The 20652-nt window shown below is 39.7% G+C and overlaps 4 protein-coding genes across 6 annotated transcripts in view; 2 read left to right on the forward strand and 2 right to left on the reverse strand.

The window, feature by feature from the left end:
- The window catches only part of LOC131439615 (RNA helicase aquarius), a 211167-nt gene extending 207748 nt beyond the window's left edge, over positions 1–3419 (forward strand). The window contains exons 5-6 of the mRNA XM_058610860.1: positions 959–2705; positions 2770–3419. Of these exons, the coding sequence (XP_058466843.1) occupies positions 959–2705; positions 2770–3354 (2332 nt within the window). The 3' untranslated portion in view covers positions 3355–3419. The remainder of the gene's footprint in view (positions 1–958; positions 2706–2769) is intronic.
- Positions 3420–7211: 3792 nt separating this feature from the next.
- On the forward strand, positions 7212–8290 carry LOC131439670 (putative inner dynein arm light chain, axonemal). The gene is made up of 2 exons (XM_058610973.1): positions 7212–8097; positions 8157–8290. The coding sequence occupies exons 1-2, from the start codon at positions 7384–7386 to the stop codon at positions 8190–8192; spliced, it is 750 nt and encodes a 249-aa protein (XP_058466956.1). The 5' UTR covers positions 7212–7383; the 3' UTR covers positions 8193–8290.
- On the reverse strand, positions 8206–10047 carry LOC131439661 (electron transfer flavoprotein subunit alpha, mitochondrial). The gene is made up of 3 exons (XM_058610960.1): positions 9901–10047; positions 9311–9716; positions 8206–8902 (listed from the first exon to the last, which is right to left on the reverse strand). Exons 1-3 carry the CDS (start codon positions 9940–9942, stop codon positions 8361–8363), a joined length of 990 nt encoding a protein of 329 aa, XP_058466943.1. The 5' UTR covers positions 9943–10047; the 3' UTR covers positions 8206–8360.
- A 3353-nt stretch (positions 10048–13400) lies between these two features.
- The window catches only part of LOC131439674 (alpha-mannosidase 2), a 370256-nt gene continuing 363004 nt past the window's right edge, over positions 13401–20652 (reverse strand). For all 3 annotated transcript variants that reach the window (XM_058610992.1, XM_058610994.1, XM_058610988.1), the window contains 2 exons: positions 18004–18115; positions 13401–17933 (listed from right to left, as the gene is read on the reverse strand). In XM_058610992.1, coding sequence (XP_058466975.1) covers positions 15160–17933; positions 18004–18115 — 2886 coding nt within the window. In that variant the 3' untranslated portion in view covers positions 13401–15159. The remainder of the gene's footprint in view (positions 17934–18003; positions 18116–20652) is intronic.

The following is a 20652-nucleotide window of genomic DNA, read 5'->3' on the forward strand; positions in this document are numbered from 1 at the left end:
TATTTCGTGCAGGCTGAGAGTATATAAATTAAATAATGTAGGTGAAAGAACATCACCTTGGGGGAGTCCCTTATTAATCGTTCTTGAAATCGTTTCGGCGCGGGTTTGTAGATGCAATCGTCTGTTATGTAGGAAGTTTGATATCCATACGTTTAATTCATCAGGTATATTCAGTTTAGTGAGTATGCTACTAAGTATATTTGGCTGGACTGCGTTAAAAGCGTTGTTAAGGTCGACACATATAAGGGCTACTTTATTTTTTTCTCGCTTCCATCGTTTAATCGTGTTTACCATGAACGCCAGGTATGTGTTTGTCGAAAAACCTTTCCTAAACCCAAAGGAGGTTTCTGGTAGAATTTTTTTTACATCTATGTACCTCTGTAGCCTTTCTAGGACTGATGTATTTACTATTTTTGTTATTGTAGGTATAAGACTGATGGGTCTCTTTCCCGAGGGTAGTGTCTGATCTCTACCTGGCTTTGGAATAGCTACTATTCGAATTGATTTTAGTGTATCCCCCGGATATCCTCTTCTCCACATTGCGTTAAGGTCGATTAGTAAGTTTTTCACAACCTTTGAACTCAGCTTTCGCAACATTTCATAAGTGACCCTGTCTTCTCCTGGGGCAGACGGTTTTTTCTTCTTTGCTAGTATGCGGTCCCACTTAGCTTCGTCAATTATATCACTTGCAGTGCCTGTTACTGGTTCCGTCCATGGTTGCGGATCGTGCTTACCGAAATGCTCATCCAGGAATGCTTCAGCTGTCGCTCTATCATCAAACATCACATTGTTTTCCTTTCTCTTCACTCGTTTGCCTGTTAATTTGCCGACATTGTACTTAGTATTAGAAATTGTCATTAGGACCTCATTTTGTCTGTCAATTGTACAATAAAAAAACACAATTTCTGGCCTACTATAATCGAAAATGAAATAAACTAAAAACCCATCATTTTTTCAGGAACACAATTCGCTTCACCCCAACGCAAATTGAAGCAATCAAAGCGGGAATGCAGCCCGGTCTGACGCTGGTTGTCGGTCCTCCCGGTACCGGCAAAACCGACGTGGCCGTCCAGATCATCTCGAACCTGTACCATAACCACCCCCAGCAACGTACGTTAATCGTGACCCATTCGAATCAGGCATTGAATCAACTGTTCGAAAAAATTATGGCACTGGATATCGACGAACGGCATCTGCTTCGGTTGGGTCATGGCGAGGAATCGCTGGAAACGGAAAAGGACTACAGCCGTTACGGGAGAGTCAACTACGTGCTCTCGAAGCGTATCGATCTGCTGGGACAGGTTCAGCGTCTGCAGGATTCGCTCGGAGTGGCTGGAGATGTTGCGTACACTTGTGAAACGGCAGGCCACTTCTATCTTTATCAGATCATCGCTAGATGGGAAAAATTCTTGAACGATTTCCGAGAAAGCAAGGAGTACAAAAACGCTGATGCGTTCCAGGATGAATTTCCCTTCTCCAAGTTCTTCCAAGATGCTCCTCAGCCACTGTTCCACGGAAGCACTTTCGAGGAAAATATGGACATCGCTCACAGCTGTTACCGTTACATTTCGCACATTTTCACCGAACTAGAAGAGTTTCGAGCTTTCGAATTGCTGCGAAGCGGGCTGGATCGGTCTAAATATTTGCTAGTTAAGGAAGCCAAAGTCATCGCTATGACCTGTACTCATGCCGCATTGAAAAGAAAAGAACTGGTAAACATGGGTTTCAAGTATGACAACATTCTGATGGAAGAATCTGCTCAGATATTGGAAATCGAAACCTTCATTCCGCTGTTGCTTCAAAATCCAATGGACGGATACAATCGGTTGAAGCGCTGGATTATGATCGGCGATCATCATCAACTGCCGCCGGTGATCAAGAATATGGCATTTCAAAAGTATTCCAACATGGAACAGTCACTGTTCACCCGACTGGTACGGCTGGGTGTTCCCACTATCGATTTAGATGGACAAGGTCGTGCCCGGTCGGGCATTTGTGAACTTTACAAATGGCGTTACACCAAGCTGGGAGATCTGGAACACATTAGCCAGTGGCCTGAGTATGTCCGCTGCAATCCGGGCTTTGCCTACGACTATCAATTGATCAACGTAGAAGATTTCAATGGTGTCGGAGAATCCGAACCGAATCCCTATTTTTATCAGAACTTAGCTGAAGCCGAGTACGTTGTAGCCGTTTTCATGTACATGCGTCTTATTGGCTATCCGGCGGAGAAAATTTCCATTCTGACAACGTACAACGGACAGAAGCATCTTATTCGAGACGTGATTGATGCCCGCTGTGCGGATAATACCCTCATCGGAAAACCACACAAGGTAACAACGGTGGACAAGTATCAGGGTCAACAGAATGACTATATTCTGCTGTCGCTGGTACGCACCAAAACTATCGGTCACATCCGTGATGTACGTCGATTGGTGGTGGCCATGAGTCGTTCCAGATTGGGTCTGTACATTTTTGGACGGGTGTCCCTATTTAAGAACTGTGTAGAGCTACAACCGGCGTTCAAGCTGTTGACGAAACGTCCACTTCAGCTGCAGTTGGTATCCGACGAAACATTCCCCGGTCAACGGAAAATGGATGATGATTCCGACCAAAACGTTGTGGTTATGAAAGATATGACCGAAATGGCACAGTATGTTTACAAGTATTACATGGAGAAGGTTAACGTGATCCGAGAAGAGATGGTATGTGTTAGATTTTGTACGGGTAATGTTCCTGAATAACTTTGATTTTGGATTTTTTTTTCAGGAAAAAATGAAAGAGCTTTACGAACATCATCAAAAGGAACAGGCAGCCAAGCGAGCAGAAGAGGAAGAAACAGCTAAAAAACTAGAAGAACAACAGACTATCCCACAGAAAGCGAAAGAGTTTGTACCGGCTTTAATTTGTAACGAAATCGATGGTGTTGACGACATTCCCGAGAAGCCAAAACGTGGTAAGAAACGAGCTGCTCAAAGTGTCAAGAAAGTTGAAAAAGAAAAAGAAGCGGAGGAGGAAGAGGAAACGTCGGAACCTGAATCGATGGTAGCGCAACCTACTGAAGAAATGGAACAGCAAAGCGGAGAAGCTCCCATGGAAGAAGCAGACAGAGAAACCGAAAAAGAAAGAGACCAATCTGAGGCAACCGTTGAGCAGACCACAGATGAAAGTGGTGTAGCTGAAGTTCCGTCAGTTGATGAAGGAGTTGTTGACGAAGAAAAACAGAAGGAAAAATTGCCACAAACGGAAAAGGTGCAGACTACGGAATGTGACGACACGCCAATGATGGCGACCGAAACGGCGAAAGAAAAGCAAATGACTAGCGAGGATGCTGAGTTGCAAACTGAAAAGTAATATATCTAAAATTTAAACATTGTTCATCAAAGATTTTTTCATTTGCCAATAAAATTATCTACAATAAAGCAGAATACTTTATGTATTTACGAAAAATACCTTATGTCATACATCAAAGGGCTGGGGTTCTCTAGGAGATTGATAGTATCTACTATCTTTCTTCGGACAGGACCAGCCTAGATGCCGTGTGGGATTCGGCGGTAGAAAAAAAAAACAAGAATAGATCCTCTGGGTTCTTGCTTCCATGTCGTGCAAGGCGACAATTTCAAGATTTTTTCTTTTCTGTCCTTCGCTTATCATATCTGGTTGCTCTATCTCACTAAATTATCTCTTCATTCAAAAGATATATTTTTTGAAATGTTAATTAATTTTTTTTAATAATTTTACGACAAAATTACTTTTTATCTATTTCTATCTGGCTTCTGAGAAAAGTTTTATTCGGTGTTTTTTTTCTTCTTCCATGCTATCACTCGTCTTTTAAGATTATAAATTGAACGATAAATATCATCTATTGCAAAAATCTGCTGATATTATAATGGCAATAACAGAGATAACATAGATCGGTATGTTGGAAAAATAGGAAAATACTTGATACGCTTGACCACTTAAATTAATATTTTTTTCTCGGTAGCCAGTTGCTCAGATCATCCAATATAACCTATTGATAATTTTTCATGGTAAACAGTAATTATATAGTGGAAATAATAAAGAAAGAAGACACTATGCTATGATCAAAAACATAAATACAACTTTTTTTTTAATCGGGCAAACTTTGTTTTAAGTCAAGCAATATAAATGTGTATTTAAATTCATTTATTAAAGTAATATTTCAACGCATATTGTTTGTGATAGTTCAGCTTCAAAAGTGTCCCGTTTTGGCGAAATATGCAATCACTTATGCCATATGTCTTCCGTATTGTCTGGCGGATTCTTGTGCGGAAGTCGTTGGGTCCATTACAGTCAATATCCTCCTTTCATAAAGGCATTCTAAAACAGAAAAACATCAATGATTTCCTCACGCACACTTCAAATACTTTACCTCTAACATAGCTGACTTTTTCTTTCTTACGTGGTTCTCTCCCAGAACTATAGTTTGCCAAAAACATATGAATTGATTAGTTAGCATTGCTGATATTTATCGGTTCAACCTGAAGGATTATGAGATGTTACAGTTCTCATCAGTTTTCAGAAAAACGGAAGAGTTTTAGACCAAGATTTTCGCTGTTCTTGAATTGCCATTCTAAACAGAAATAACTGATTTGTTGAAAAAAGCGAAGGAATTTGTTTTCACGCACACATTGTTGACATTACTCATACACTTGCAAAGTCTCTTTCTACTTATTCAAACGTAGTACTTAAATGTGCTAGTGTCATGCAATGAAGTCTTGAAAACTGGGTTCTGAGCTTTTTTAATTTGAAGTATTTTGATTATTTAATGTAATATACAAGAGATAATGAATAATATGAGAAAGGCATTATTACACCATTAGGTGGATTAGTACAGGTTTTGCATCATCTTCAGGGTAGAATGACCCAAAATATTCCTCGTCAAGTAGTTTGTATGGTAGCGTAAAATGGTAACTGTGGATTGGGTTAAATTTTGAAAATCTTCAGTATACAATACAGTATGCGTCAGAAAAGAATGAGACTTAAACATTTTCGATTTCATTGGGGCTTAATATTTTAATTATCGACTTTAAACATAACCTGTCTTAACATAAAATGTTCGTAGAAGGTTAAGCTCCCTCTTCACTCAATATGTCCGTTATTTGCATTTATGACCGCTTCTAGACGACGCTTGAAGCTTTTGCAGACCTTGGCAAGATAATCTGATGACATTTCTCTCCAATGCTTTGTTATGGAGGTCCGTAGAGAGGTCAAATTCGATTGAGGATGTTCACATACACGTGCTTCAATATTCGCCTATACACTGAAGTTCAGAGAATCCGAGTCAGGCGAGCTAGGTGACCACATCTCTTTGGACCAGAATTGAAGCATGTTGTTCCTCAACCCCATTAGTGTTTTCTTCGACGTGTGGCAGGGGCCCCGTCTTGCTGGAACATAATATTTGCATGCTTGCCGTACGTAAATATAATCTTAGCCAAAACATGATCCCTAAGAAATCCTAAGTACACATCTGTGTTCACTTTCAGGCCTTCTTGGATAAGAACGGGGTCCATTTTTCTGGCCATCTGAAGCAACCAAACCAAACACCATCACCGCTGTTGGAGGCTTGGTCCGAAACGTGAATTTGATGTTATCAGATACATCAGATGCTTTCTTCGAACTTATATACCGGTTTTTGAGACTGTTGGACACGCTGTCGACAATAAACAGCTTCTAATTCATAAAGAGAATGACGGTGGGCCTCTTCTTCAGATTACTAATCAGTTTCCTACTTCGCTCTACTCTAGCAGCTTTAATTCTGTCAGTAATCAAATGTCATTTAATTCGAGTTCTAGATTTTCCTTTTAAGTCATATTTCACAATTCTTCTTACCGTTGCTTCTGATACATAAGCCTGCTTTGCCATTTTTCTCATGCTCGGAACGGGCTTACAAGTTACTTTAATCTTAATCGATTGTATCAACCCTGGCGTTCCCTGGCCACTTCCAGGTTTTCTTGGCACTGTAAGAGGTCCAACTGACGCCTTGACACTAAATACAGTAGCCATTGAACATTTTACAAGAGCCATGATATCTGAAACTGACTTCTTGGTGTGAAATAATCTAAGGATGTCATCCTCGTCGTACATTTTTCAAAAAAAATCGTTAATAAAAACAAATTCAAATATATCAATCTGTTTGTAAACAATAACTGACACCTGGGGCAAAATTTTATAAAACTAGGTTGAGTGACTCGAGCGGTAAGGTAGTATTAGTGAGAGTCTCAAAATTTTCTGACGCATACTGTATATGTGTTTCCCATGAATACTTGTAGAAGTGGGATAGTGTAAAAGCTTGTTACGTTACAAATATTGCCAAGACCTAATACGAAAATATATTAATTACTGAATATAAAGAATGTAATGAAATTGACCAGATATTTCTGGGAATGTTTGTATTTGAAACATAAAATGATTGTTCAACCCACAAATAAACACTCTTTCTTGAATTCCTGATGAGAAACATTTCTAGCATCGATTAAAATATTTTATGTAAATGCGTCAAATCTAATTCTAAAAAATCATATCACAATTAGGTGAACTACGCACGGTTTCGTTACTTTCGTGACATAAAAAAATGCATAGAGGAAGCCTTTTTTGAACCGTTCACGAGAATCAAGCAATGCAATCATGAAGTTATGACTAAAAAAATGCTCCGATAGCTCTTATCGTGACATTATGTCAGATAAATAGTCTATTTCATACTTACTCTGTTTTGTTTATTCAAAATTGTTCAAATTCTATCCAGCAGTTCGATTAAATGCAGCTATTCTAAACTCCAGTCTCATCTAAATTCAAAAATTTCTGGAGTCGATTGAAACAAAATAAGTGTTTCATACATTCCTCAAGTACTCAATTGATCATCAGGAAACCAGAACTGATGTCTTGTGCAATTGAAACGATTCGCGATGGATGTGACAACTAGGGTTGCTTGCAACTCAATTCTCCCTATCCAAATCGTTTCAAACAGGTACTTTCAATAGCTTATATAGTAAAGAAACAAGAAATTTTCATTGAAAACTCAGTTCCTCAAAACTGAACTATTATTCAAGAATCGAACATCTACCGAATAACTCTAGCTCACCAAATGTAGGTCAGTGAGACTATCACCAGGTGCATGTGCAATAATCAACAAATATTCCGTTGCCACTTGGATTCGCTTCCTCTTACCTGTTGCTTTCGATCAGTAGCCGCATAGCGTAACATCAACTCGACATAACTGAACACATATCCTAGCAACCCGGAGGTATGTCGGTAACCTGAGCAATGCGTAGATTGTTGATTTTGTTGTATTGTGCAGGAAAAAAACTGATAGATTGTGTAAACTAGGGGAATTTTTAAATACTAATCTTTGGTGATTATCCAATGGCCGAACGCAATGTTGAACTGCAGACTACGTTAGTTCGTTACAACAATCCGGTGCTTGTAATTAAACATACAGAAAAGAAGGAAACACCGCCCGATGCTTCAAAGGAGCAGCTTGGCCGTCCCGGATCGGGCGGGGCTGTGGTTCTGGAGAGTCCACGGGAAACAGAAGAAATCTTGAACTGTATTTTACCGCCTAAATACTGGGAAGAGGAGGGTCAACTGTGGACACAGACCGTTTCCAGTACACCTGCCACACGACAGGATGTGATCAATCTCCAGGAGATGCTCGATACTAGATTGCAGCAAACTCAAGCTCGTGAAACGGGAATCTGTCCCGTCCGGAGAGAACTGTACACCCAGTGTTTCGATGAACTGATTCGGCAGGTTACCATTAACTGTACCGAACGGGGATTGCTATTACTGAGAGTACGAGATGAGATTGCAATGTCGATGGAAGCTTACGAAACCCTGTACTGTAGCTCGGTTTCATTCGGTATTCGAAAGGCCCTCCAAGCTCAAGAGGGAAAAGAAAAACTACAGGAAAGAATTCTACTGCTGGAGAAGGAGAAGGATACACTCGAAAGCTCCATAAGCGACATGACCATTAAGGCTGATCAAGCAGAAAGAAGGAATGCTGAATTGAGAGCATCGGAAGAGAAGAAACATGCGGAGGAAATTGCGTTCCTGAAAAAGACCAACTCACAATTGAAGGTTTGTATCTAGTATGCAAATTATAGGTGGAAACTGAAAATATTTTTTTTACATTGCAGGCACAACTAGAAGGAATTATCGCTCCGAAGAAATAAAGATACACAACCCTTCATAGAAAATTAGCCATACCAAAATCTCACTTTTATTTAACTAACTGAAGAAATGCAATTGTTTTCAACAACTTCATTGTAGGCGATAGGATATTGACCACCCTTAAAACGTTAGATGATTTATCTTACAACAAATGTATTATTCACCGTCGATCAACATTTTCCGTCTATTTCCGGAATTGCTTTGAATAGATCGGCCACCAAGCCATAGTCAGCTACTTGAAAGATCGGTGCCTCCGGGTCCTTATTGATGGCGACGATCGTTTTTGAATCCTTCATACCGGCCAAATGCTGTATGGCTCCAGAGATGCCGACCGCAACGTAAAGCTCCGGAGCAACGATCTTTCCAGTCTGTCCGATTTGCAAGTCATTCGGCACAAAACCGGCGTCCACGGCAGCACGAGATGCACCTACAGCTGCACCCCATTTATCCGCCAAGTCGTACAGCATTTTAAAGTTGTCACCCGACTTCATTCCACGGCCACCGGAAATGACTATTTTTGCGGCGGTCAGCGATGGCCTATCCGATTTTGTCAGCTCTTGGCTTACAAATTCCGTCAGACTGGACTTGAAATCTCCTGCAGGTGCTTTCTCCACGACACCGCTTCCCGATGAGCCGGCAGCATCGAAATTCGTACCACGGACGGTGATTACTTTGACAGGATCTTTCGATTTGATGGTCTGGATGGCGTTGCCTATGGAACAGCAGAAACAAAACAAGTTTTGTTGGATATAGACTTGAATTGCAAGTCATGTATTTACTTCTAAAATTCTTAATTGTAAAACGAATTCGTTTAATCATAGCTACTAAATTTGGAACTTGTGGTTATGACGGAACGTGATAAGGTGTTAATCGTAGATTAATTGAATAATAATTGGCAAATCATTCTAACCGAATGGGATAGATACATTTTTCAACAAAAAATTTTAAAAGGAAGTATTTTTGGAATTATTCCATGAAATTCAAAAAGCAATGCTTTGCCCGAAAGGCGATTACAGCATATCATTTGTAGCTATTTTTAAATATACGGAAAAGCTGTGGAATTGATAGTGTTGTGTTTAACTGATACTTATGTTTAATCGAGTTCAATCTTATAACTTACCAGCATAGATCGTCCGCACGAACGTATCTGCCGACTTGACTTCGATGATCTCCGAAATCGGAGAAACGTCCAACTTGGCAGCGATCCGTGGCAGTACCGCTTTGCCGAACGCGGATGCTCCCGCGACAATGTGCGTAAATTTGAACTGATTTTGGGTGGCCAGCACCAAAGGTGTAACCGCCTCCGCCAGCAATCCGTTGAATGCATCCCCTTCGGCTACCAGAACCTTTGCCACGCCATCCAACTTGGCAGCAGCTTCCGCTATCGGACCAACCTTGGTGCCGGCAACAAGGACGGTTACATCGCCTCCCAGCTTCTTGGCCGCGGTGACGGCGTTCGACGTAATCGGGTTCAAAGTCTCGTTGTTGTGTTCGGCCAACACAAGCGTACTTTGGAATCGACGAAGCTAGACAGTTCAAAATATACAATTATGTAATAATTCATATGTTTAATCATCATCTATTCAGTATGCTCTTTTCCGAGGTCTGCTGTTATCAGTAAATCTGGTTTCCTGATATGATTCCTTTTTCATTATTTAATGTACACCAAAATAGTTATTTCAACCACGGAAAAAAATCAAATGCACTCACATGAATGGCCCGAGCCAAGTTCGACGAATATCTGGCAAACATTTTGAACAAAGAATTAATTGAAACAAATTGAACAAAATTATAACCAGCCGTAAGAACTGTTTGATGACCACACAAAAACTGACCAACACTTTTGATAGGCGAGTAATGAAAAATGGCATAAAAGACAAGAATAGAAACACAAGCATTTACGTAACGACACAGGCAATCGTTACGGAAACCTGGCATCCCTGACTACGTAACGCTTGAAGGGTATATACGCATAATTGAATGTCATTATTATTGCTTTGTATCGAATATCTTCGAAATAACGTCGAGTTCATCAAACAAAAATTAACACAAATACGAATGTATGATTTGTGTTCAATTAGTAGGTATATTGTCATCAAAATTTTATCCTGTTAACCCTGGAGACTCACTGTAGGGATACCAAATAGGTAGTGATGAAAATGCACAATTATGACGTTTTCACATGAGAAAACTGAAAAACCCAGGGTAGTTTCATCAAACAAACACTTTTCACGAAACTGTGTTGGTTCAACATTTATGTCGTTTTCGTTTGAGAAAACTGAAACTGACCCATGGCAGGAATTGAAGCAACATTGGCAGTCAGCGCACTGCAATAGGCCAAGGTACGATCACTGGAATTACTGGTATTCAGCGAATATGTTATGATTATTTTTATTCGTGGATTTAGGCTGTGAACCCTTTCGCGGTTAATTTGAACTTTTGGTTGAAATTTGACACTTGAGCGATTATTTTGTGTCTGTACATATAGACGAAAAAGTCTGCGAGAATTTCAAAAGTCTGCAAAAGTCTGCACAACAAGAAATGTCTGCAGCACTTTACCCCAAATCTGCAGATTTACAGACAAATCTGCAGACCTGGCATCTCTGCTAAAACTGCGGCCCATTTCAAAGTTTGACGGATGGTATGTTATTTGGATTTCTTTTGCACTGAAAAAAAATCTTGCAAAGAAAATTCTAATATCAATTCTTTAGATATTAGAATTTTCTTTGCACGATTTTGTTCAGTGTCGGACAATAAGCATCGATCTATCAAAAATAACCATGCTTTCGAGCAGGGTTATTTTTGACAACATCGAAACAACCGCTCGAGTGTCAGATTTCAACCAAAAGTTAAAATTAATCGCGAAATGGTTCACAGCCTTAGTCAACCACTGTACGGTTCGTTAATAACGTTCTTCTGCGGATTTATTCGGAATTCTGCTCTTCAATGGAGTTTTTCGAGCATTTTTTTGGGAAATTTCTCTAGCAGTTTTGTCGAGTAGTTTTTCGTGTAGTCTCTCGAGCAGTTTTTCCATGCTGTTTTTAAGCAATTTCTCGAAAAGTGTTTACGTGTAATTTTTCGAGCAGTTTTTCCGTGCAGTTTTTAAGTAGTTTCTCGAACTGTATTTTCAAGCAAGATACATTGTTTAAGCAGTTTTTAAATGAGTTTCTCGTACTGTATTTTCAAGCAGTATCTTCGAACATTTTTTAAGCAGTTTAGTCGTAGGTTTTCAAAGCTGTTTTTATCAAAGTTTGATCAAGCAGTTTTTCTTGCTGCTCTTTGAGCCATTTTCTCGATCAGTTTTAGCAGTGTTTTTGTGCACTTTGTCGATGCAGATTTTGAGCAGTTTTTTGTGATGTTTTTTGAGCAAATTCTCCAAGCTACTTTTTTCGATCGATTTGTCGAGCTGCTGTTTTGAGCAAATTTTTCGAGCAATTTTTTGAGAAGTTTCTAAAGCAATTTATTGAGCAGTGAAAATTTTGAGCAGTTTCATCGTGTAGTTTTCCAATCAGTTTCGTCGAGTAGATATTCAAGCAGTTTTATCGAGCAGTTTTTTATAATGTTTTGAAACTGTTATTCGAGCTGTTTCTATGAGTTTTGTTGGTTCTGGCGAGTAGTTTTTCATGTCTTTTCGAGCAGTTGTACAAGTAGTTTTTCGAGCAGTTTTTTTCAAGCAGTTTTCCGATTTTTTCAATCAGTTTTCCAAGTAGTTATTCATGCTGTTTTTTTAGCAGTTTCTCGAACAGTGATTACAGTTTTTTGCAGGAGCGTCTATAGAAAAAACCCGGTGAACGACCAGAATTATGTTGAAACCGGGGATAAATAAACAATATAATAATAATAATAATAATAATAATAATAATCTATAGAAAAAAATATCCAGAAGTGTGCAACATCATAACATGTTCCAAGAGCTGCTTAAGAAGATTGAAGGTTTGGAAAGTTTCGATATGGTGAAAAATGGAACATTGAATGTAAACTCGAGTATTAGCGAGATTATAAATTGTGATTTATTGATACAAAACTGAAGAACATAAACTAAATACGCGTCGATTACTTGCCAATTGAAAAGGATCGAAAGTCATTCTGTTCTGTAATGTTTGAATCCATTTGATGCAAACATTTCATTGAGACGGGGCTGGTCGAAAGAACATTATTTGCTCTGTTTACGAAATGGGTCATTGGAATTCGATTGAGTCAACACTTCCCTGAATCGTGTATTCAGGTTATGTGCATGTATAAACTAAACACATGGAAACATCTTTTTTTCTGTAAACCGCTATCAGATAGTGGAGCTTGGGATCACACACACACACACACACACACACACACACACACACACACACACACACACACACACACACACACACACACTATATGATCTCTTATCTATTTCTATGTAGCTTTCGAAAAAAAGTTTTGTTTGGTATTTTTTTTCTTCTTCCAAGCTGTTGCTTGTCTTTCATTATTAATTGAATGATAGAAATCAACTATCGCGGAGGATCCGGTAATATTACAATGTCAATAACAGAGAAAACATAGATCGGTATATTGAACAAATAGTACGAAAATGCTTGTTTGTTTGTCTGATCAGATTATAGATTTATAGATTTAGAGTAAATAAATTAATACTTTTTTCGCGGTAAATAATATTGTGGAAATAATGAACAATCAAGACGCGCGTGAGGTCTGTTGACCTTTGTTTGGTGATTTAAAATAGTTTGATATAGTTTTTAGAATAATTTATACACGTACTTTATTTGTTAAACCAAACTTTCGGATACTTTCAATATGTAACTACGTTTATTGAAATTCCACTAACGCAGTAGGTGACATCATATTAACAAGATATCCAGCTCTCACATTTCTTGAACAAATCATTGGCAACATCCTTTTTTACGAACACGGCACCCTCAGGCGAGTCCGCATCGAACCTTGTACATGTAAGTATAGGAGAGAAATGTCAAATTCGTGCGCGTCAAAATAGCTGCACTGCGCATCCATCCAATGATTTCGCTCCAAGCTAACAGGGTCTGGTGGGACGCAACTCGGGGAGGCACGAGATAGGATCTGATGACCATGAAAAAAATTCAAAACTGATGAAGTTAAAAATTTATGTACAGTTTCAATTCAAACAGTCAAAGAGCATTCGGAAATTTAGTGCGGCATTTCTCAAAATTTCTATTATTTGGAATAAATAAAACTCAAGATAAAATATTTAGTCGTTTATTTTGCTTACACTCGTATTTCAGACATTTGGTTTACTACGCAGATCAATCGATAGTAACTGAATATTAGAAAAAGGGAGAGAGACAGAGAGAGAAATAAAAAGTACGAGAAAGTAGAGTAAAACGAATACTTATAAAACTTTGTACAAAATCAGGAACAGAGAGCACCACGTTCAAATTTTTCTGCATCGAAATTTTGTTCTCCTCACCGCAAATGCCACCAATTACAACACTGGATCACTAAATCCCATTCATCACACAGTTTCTCTACCAATCCTAAAATCGGATATTCGATTTTTACTACACATTTTGCTTGAATTGTTTAATTCTCCTAAATATTTAGCTACAATTTGATCGATTCATATCATATACATCAATAGTACAAAAATGAACAGAAAAACCAAACACAAATTGGTAATCCAACATCAGGACTGTTGCACTTCACTAAATAGCGGTAAGCTTATAAAGTAGTTCCCCGTGCTATTCTCGAACAAAATAGTCTAATAGCTGCATACATAATAGGTGTAAACTTTGATCTGTCAATCTATACGATTACAACTATTTAAAGGTGTTAGTGTTAGAATCACTCATTCATTTTGGACTCGGCTTTCCGTATATTCTTAATAAATATCAACTTAACAGACTATGTATGGTTGGTGGTGCTGCCGTGTTTTTCGGTGCAGCATTTGTTTGTTTGTTTTTTTTTTTGCAATATGAATAACGAGAAAAGGTGGCGATAAACAATTAAACTGGACGGTGCTATTAGAGGCAAATAGGAAAAGAGCTCGATTAGGTTAGCACGTTGAGATTCAGTACACGAAGAAAAAAATGTACTTACGGAGCGATCAACGCAGATTGATAACACAAAAGAGAAGGAAAAATAAAAGTAAAAATGCAATATGACTAAAACTAAAATCACATTTCGAATGAACGGGTTCTAAGATATTTTGTTCATATATTTACAACATGAATGTGTTTGTTTGGTATGCAGTCGTTTGTTATTTTTATTTTTTTTAAAATAGGGGAAATTTTCACTGTTGAAAAACTCTGCGTCTGTCTATTTTGTGTTCCGTTAAAACTATTTCGATAGTGGTTCGAATTTTGATTCGACTGAAGTGGAATGATAGTGGTTTCAATTGTATTGTGTAGTTTTGATTTAAAAATATAGTTTTGAATGTTTACCACGTGCCATCAACCAACCATTCCGGAGTTGTTAATAGCTAGGGGCTCTTTTGCTTGAGGAGATTCTTTTCTTAAAAACATCAACGGAACGGTTGGCCGCAAGCGGTAAACTTGAATCCGAAAGAGATGCTGCGTTTTTCAGGTGTTTTGATTTTTGTTTTCAATCTTTCAGAGTTGACAATAGGAAGGCAGAAAAAACATTAACTGTCAACAATCGCTCTTAAACTTATTCGTTTTCTTTTTCTTACGCGCTTTACAAATTTGGTTAAAAATATAACAGGTCATTGGCATTAAGACTACATCCGCCAGCCATTTCATGGGACCTCTGACATATCGAATATCATCTGGTAGAGGAGGTACATGACGGCCATTTGTGATGTCTTTGATGGATGATTTACTCCGAAGGAACCATGGTGTGGACTGTAGAAACAATCGCCGGAAGCCGGAAGGGTTGGTGGCGACTGTGGGCCAACATTACCACCGCTGCTTACACATCAACAGATTTTGCCGTTTGTTGTTTCCTTGGAAGAGAGCTTTCGCGCGTCACGTTTTTTTAAATTTATTTAACAAATGTCAAATTGTACGATCGAAGTTCCATCGATTCCAGAAAAATATCCCCCACAGAGTTCAGCGACTCACCCGGGTACAATCCAGTCAGTGAGGTGCTTCGGATTTGTTCTAGATGCACCCCCGAGAAAAGCTGCAACTGTCTGTTGTACTTATCTAGACTCGAACTACTAATGCCATTATTACTATTTATGGTACTACTACTGTTGCTATTATTACAAAAATAATTTACTACTTCATCGCCGCCTATCCGGCAGTTGTAGCCCTGCCGATGTAAGACCAGCAAGGCCGAATTCGAAGGAAACAGTGGCAAATTGCCCTCGGTCAGTGTCCGGAGATTCAAAATGTGCAAATCACAGGGAAACGTAGGGACGAGCAGTTGTACTAGTCGGTTAAGTTCTATCTGGTTGCTTTCGTCGTATCGTTCTACGATGAACAGATTTGCCGGATAGTTCAGTCCGTTCGATAGGCTATTGGCAAAAATGCTTGGCAGCTGATATTCGGCGGGTTTGGAGTCGTCTACACGACCCGACGATTCGTCTCCGTTTGCGGCGGTGTTACCGGTTTCGATAGTTTCCAGTGTCAACCAGAAGCGATGCCGCGTCAGGCGGCTATCGACGACTCCTTCGCCCATTCCTCGATAATCATCGTACAGCGTTCGCCTGTCCAGCATGACTTCCAGTTGACCCGGTTCGAGACTGGCTGCCCCTTGGGCGTGCGTCGTAAGTAAAGTCAGTCTCATCTTTTCGTCCTGAATGAAAGCTCCACTAGTGATGGGGAAATAGTTTCCCTCGATTCCGATAGATGGCACCTTCGTGCGTTTTTGGTACTGGAAACCGTTTAGATCGGAGAAGAATTCCGGGTTTTCACCGCTTCCGTTTTCAATGTCCGTAGCGAATCGCATGAACAGCTCCGTTTCGCGATTCTTGGGAGGCAATTCAAAATCGATGTCATTCTCAATGTAGATTCCATTATCCAGTACCGTGTTTGAATTGTATATCCTAACCGTATGGGCAAGAAAAGGCCCATATATCACCGTAACGTCACTGGCCAGGGGTCCAGAAGTAATCAAAATCGTCACATCGGTATATTGCTCCAGAACTTCCTTTTCCGAGTTTCTCTGTTCCGGATCAGTTTTAAACAAGTAAGCCCCGGAATGGAACTGAGCACTTTTGTATGCCGCAAATTTGATGGCACACTGAATCTGTTTGCCCATGTTCTTTTTTGTTACCGATTTGAGGAATCCGCTCTGCTCGTCAAAAAGTAGCCTCATTTTAAAGTTTTCCAGTTGAATATCCCCCGGTTGTTTGTTTCTTATTTCGAAAATTTCATTTTTCTCATCTTGACACTCGTTGCAGTACAGTGTCGCCATCTTTGGTTTGAAGCTGTCATCGTAGGAAGCCGTGAACGTCGTCAGCGATAGTGGCGCCAGTTTAGCTACAAACATAATTTCGTACTCTTTATCCGAGGGAATGATTTTCCGGGAAGCATACGTGGACTCAGTTATATTCCACACTGGGTTTATCTGAATGTCCATCTGCTTACCACTAGGATCCACGATTTTGACCCGTGGCGACAAAGTCCTGATCAAAACAACCTCCAGTCGTTCCTGTGCGAGCGCGTTATATACCACGAAATCCGTACTACGAGTTTCCGTTACGATTAGCGGTGTTTTCCGAGGCAGTTTACTGAAGTTATCCCGCTCCAGTTCGCCAATCAAGAAGTTTAACTCGGATCCCTTTTTCTGCACGAGCAGTTCTATGGTTTTCTCTTGAAGTTTCACCGTTTCCTGGATACTCTCAAACAGTCGTAAACCGTAGTCTCGCATCACGTTGCTTTTGGACGTACCGGTGATGGCATCGTGGTGCTGAAACAGGCCCAGATTCCTTCTTGCCAATATCATTTTCTCGTAATTCTTTTCGTAAATTTTAAAGGCATTCGAATTGCCTGCCTGACGAGCTCGGTTGAACGCTATTGTGAACAAAATCTCCAAACTTCTGAGATTGTGTTCCAGTTCGCGACTGAGAATCTTAAAGAACGGACGTGTCGTGAAATATCCAGACCAATAAGCCGGTCTACCTTCGTTGAAAATATCTGCGTACACGAAGAAGTCACCCTTCAACGTGGGAAACTTATCGTACCGTTCCTTGACAGCGTTGAAGTAATCTTTCGGTGTTCCGAATTTGATCTCTGCTTTGTACTTGTTCTTGTTTTCATTGATATAGTCGATCAGCTTTTTGTAGTTGGTATACTGCTGTTCCACTTCCTTCTCTTTGTTGTAGCGGAAATCGTCCCCCACCGGAATAAGGGCAACGTTATGCGGGAACAGCGAAGCAGTCCGCGAGTACTGCTCCATCAGCAGATCCGCCTTGGATTCGATATTTTCCGGTGTGATGAACTGAGCCTTTATGGAGTACTCGGTATATTCGCCGGGGATTTTGCGGAAATCAAAGTTAAGGCAGATGAACGGATGTGGTCCGCAGGAATGTTTAATTGAGTAGATATCGAAAGGCATGTTATGAGTTAGCAGAGTGTGTTTGTTGTTCGATGGGGCTCCGGACGATCGCCAGTAGGGGGTCCATAAAAAATCACCGTATCGGTGCCGGGCAAACCATTGCTTCCACGCATAGTGTATTCGTTGGATGATTGTGCCTTCGAATCCACTAGCCGCCAGCAGATACGGTACTGTACTTCCATGCCCAAATGGATCGATACTCCAGCCGCTGGTCGGTGTTACGTCCAAGTTCGTCTTGACCCACTGGTGACCTACGATATATGAGTTCAATTATTATTTTGCACATAAATAGAATTCAGATTTTGTTGTTGTGGTTGTTACCTTCAATTAGTTGATCGACCATAGCAAACAGATGAGCGTTAGCTTCATCAGTCATAACCCAGCCCCCGGTTGTGATTTCCAGACGACCTGATTGCACCATTTTCTTCAGTATCTGAAATAAACAGAAAACAGAGATTTAAGTATTACGTGTGGTACGGATTAAGCGTGTACGATTTTTAACATCAAGCAGTCAAGTTTTAATTGAAGTGCATAGGAGCAGTTCTCTAGCAACACTGCTCCAGAAACGTCAAGACAATCGAACATTTGCAAGTTAACGGAGGACTCGACGAGCTTGTGCAAGTTAGTGGAAAGATTAAAAACGTATGGTTGACTACTGTTACATCCTGAATTATGCTACAATGAGTTTGAGTACGATCACTGAAGCGTGTAGGCGGTATGTTTAGAGTCAGTGAGTGAGTGCTTCAATAGGAAATTTAACTATCTCAATAGTTATAAACAGGTTCAATTACTGATTGACTTTAGACTACAGGAGCGAAGTAGGAAAAAATCAAGAATCAGCATGTTGGAAGACGAAGAGAAAGATTAAGGCTAATTTCGCCGGGAGTTCCCACATTTCATTTGGCACGTGATATTACCTTAAAGTCCAAAACAAATTTCCACAAATGAATACTGTACGAGTTTCTAAGCGCGAAGCGAAACTCAATACTCTCACCTGAGATAGAGAATTATTTGAATCACTCATTTACTCGAGCGAGCGCGAATCAATTTTATCCAATTTGAATATGGCGGGAATCGATACTTCTTGACGAGCACAGAGAATTCTTGCGCAAAATCTGAGAAAATCATGGGGACAACTTTTGTTGTATGTAAAAGGTAGTTTTATAATGTGAAATGTTCGAACCATTTAGATGCTCTTTATCAAATCATTGTAACACGAAAACTGTGAATTGTATAAAAAAAATCCCAAGAAACCGGTGCAGGTGCAGGAATTAAGCAATCAACTTGTGATTTAATCCAAAACATGACGTTAATGCGATTAGTGTCTAAAAAAAAGTTCCAGATGAAAACAATTCAAAGATATTCTCGGAACTTCAAGTCATTTAAACAGTATAATACGATTTTACAGTTCAAAACCAATATATTTTCTCATAATGACCTTTCCCCTATTCTGTGTTTCAATCGAATGTGAAATTTTCCATACTGCAACTTGATCAAAATACAGAAAAAAGTTCCACATTCGATTGAATTATTTCGATTCGATCGAAATGCAGAATAAGGGTGTAGCAGGTCTGTGAATAGGTTTTCGGTATGACATACAGATCGCGTCAATAAATAAACATTCCACTATCGTTCAATAGATCCAGAATCTAGGTGTCATCTGTCAAAATTTTAGCGCATTCGGTGTGCACACTAATGAGTGTGTTAGTTGTACTTTCAGTGGCATTACTTTTGAAATGTAAGAAACAAATCCACCACATCCACCATATTCGTCAGATCTAGCTCTCAGCAATTATTTTCTGCTATCAGATTTAAAGAAGCTAGCTTGAATTTTTGAAGCTCCGAGTTCAGATTCAGTGACAGAATTTTGGTTCAATCCAGACTCAGATTTCTGGCCTAGAAGTCAGGTCCAAGTTCTGAATTCAAATTAAGATACCAAATTCAAGTCCAGATCTAAAATTGAGATATATGCCGTTTTTCATTGAGAAACACTGGTGGCGTGGATTGCTCTGATTTTGCACTTTCGATCAGAAATGCAACATTCTGACGGTGTTTCATTGCCATTTCTGCTCGAAAGTGCAAAACCAGAGCAATCCACGCCACCAGTGTTTCTCAATGAAAAACGCCAATAGATTCTAGAATTCGGATTCTGGCCGCAAATTCAAGTCCAGAATGCTGATTCCGAATCCAGGTTCAGAATTCAGATTCAGATCCAGCAATTCAGGCCTTACAGCTGAGTCCATAATCCCGATTCGGATAAGGTGAGAGAAAGCTGATTCGGGTCCAGAATTTTGGTAGAAAATCCTGGACTAAAATTCAGTTTCTTACTTATGGTTCAGATTCTGGGCCAGAATCCATCTTCAGAATAAAGATTCAAAATTCAGATCCGAAATTCAGAACTGAAGTCCAGAATCCCAGCATATAAGCCGGGTACAGTATCCAGATTCTGAATTCATGTTCCGAATCAAAATTCAAGTCTAGAATCTCGGTCTGTAGTCCGGGTTCTGTATTCAAGTCAAGAATCTAGGTAAGTAATTCAGACTCAGATCCAAAAGTTTAGGTCTTTAATCCCTGTCCGGGATCCAGGTTATGAATTCAGATCCAAGTGTAGGTTCAGGTGCACAATCCTGATCCCGAATTCAGACCCAAAGTTTGGATTCAGATCCCCTCCCCCGTTCAGAATTCATGTCCAGAATCCAGGTTACAGAAATCAAGTCTCGATTTCGGGTTCAAGTTCAATTCCGAAATTCAGGTCCAGAACCCATGTCCATAATTCAGAAACTCCCAAGTTCTGACTCAGTATTCTAATTCATAATTCAGGTCCAGAATCCTGGTTAAGTATTTAGGTTCCGAATCCCGGTCCAAAAATCAGATACAGAATATAGATTCAAAATCACCCGGCGAACAACCATTTTTAGGTTAGAAAACTCTCGAAAGTTGGCAAACTTTATGGAGCAATGGCGAACTGGG

The sequence above is a fragment of the Malaya genurostris genome, chromosome 1 (genome assembly GCF_030247185.1).
Source record: "Malaya genurostris strain Urasoe2022 chromosome 1, Malgen_1.1, whole genome shotgun sequence".
NCBI classification, from domain to species: domain Eukaryota; kingdom Metazoa; phylum Arthropoda; class Insecta; order Diptera; family Culicidae; genus Malaya; species Malaya genurostris.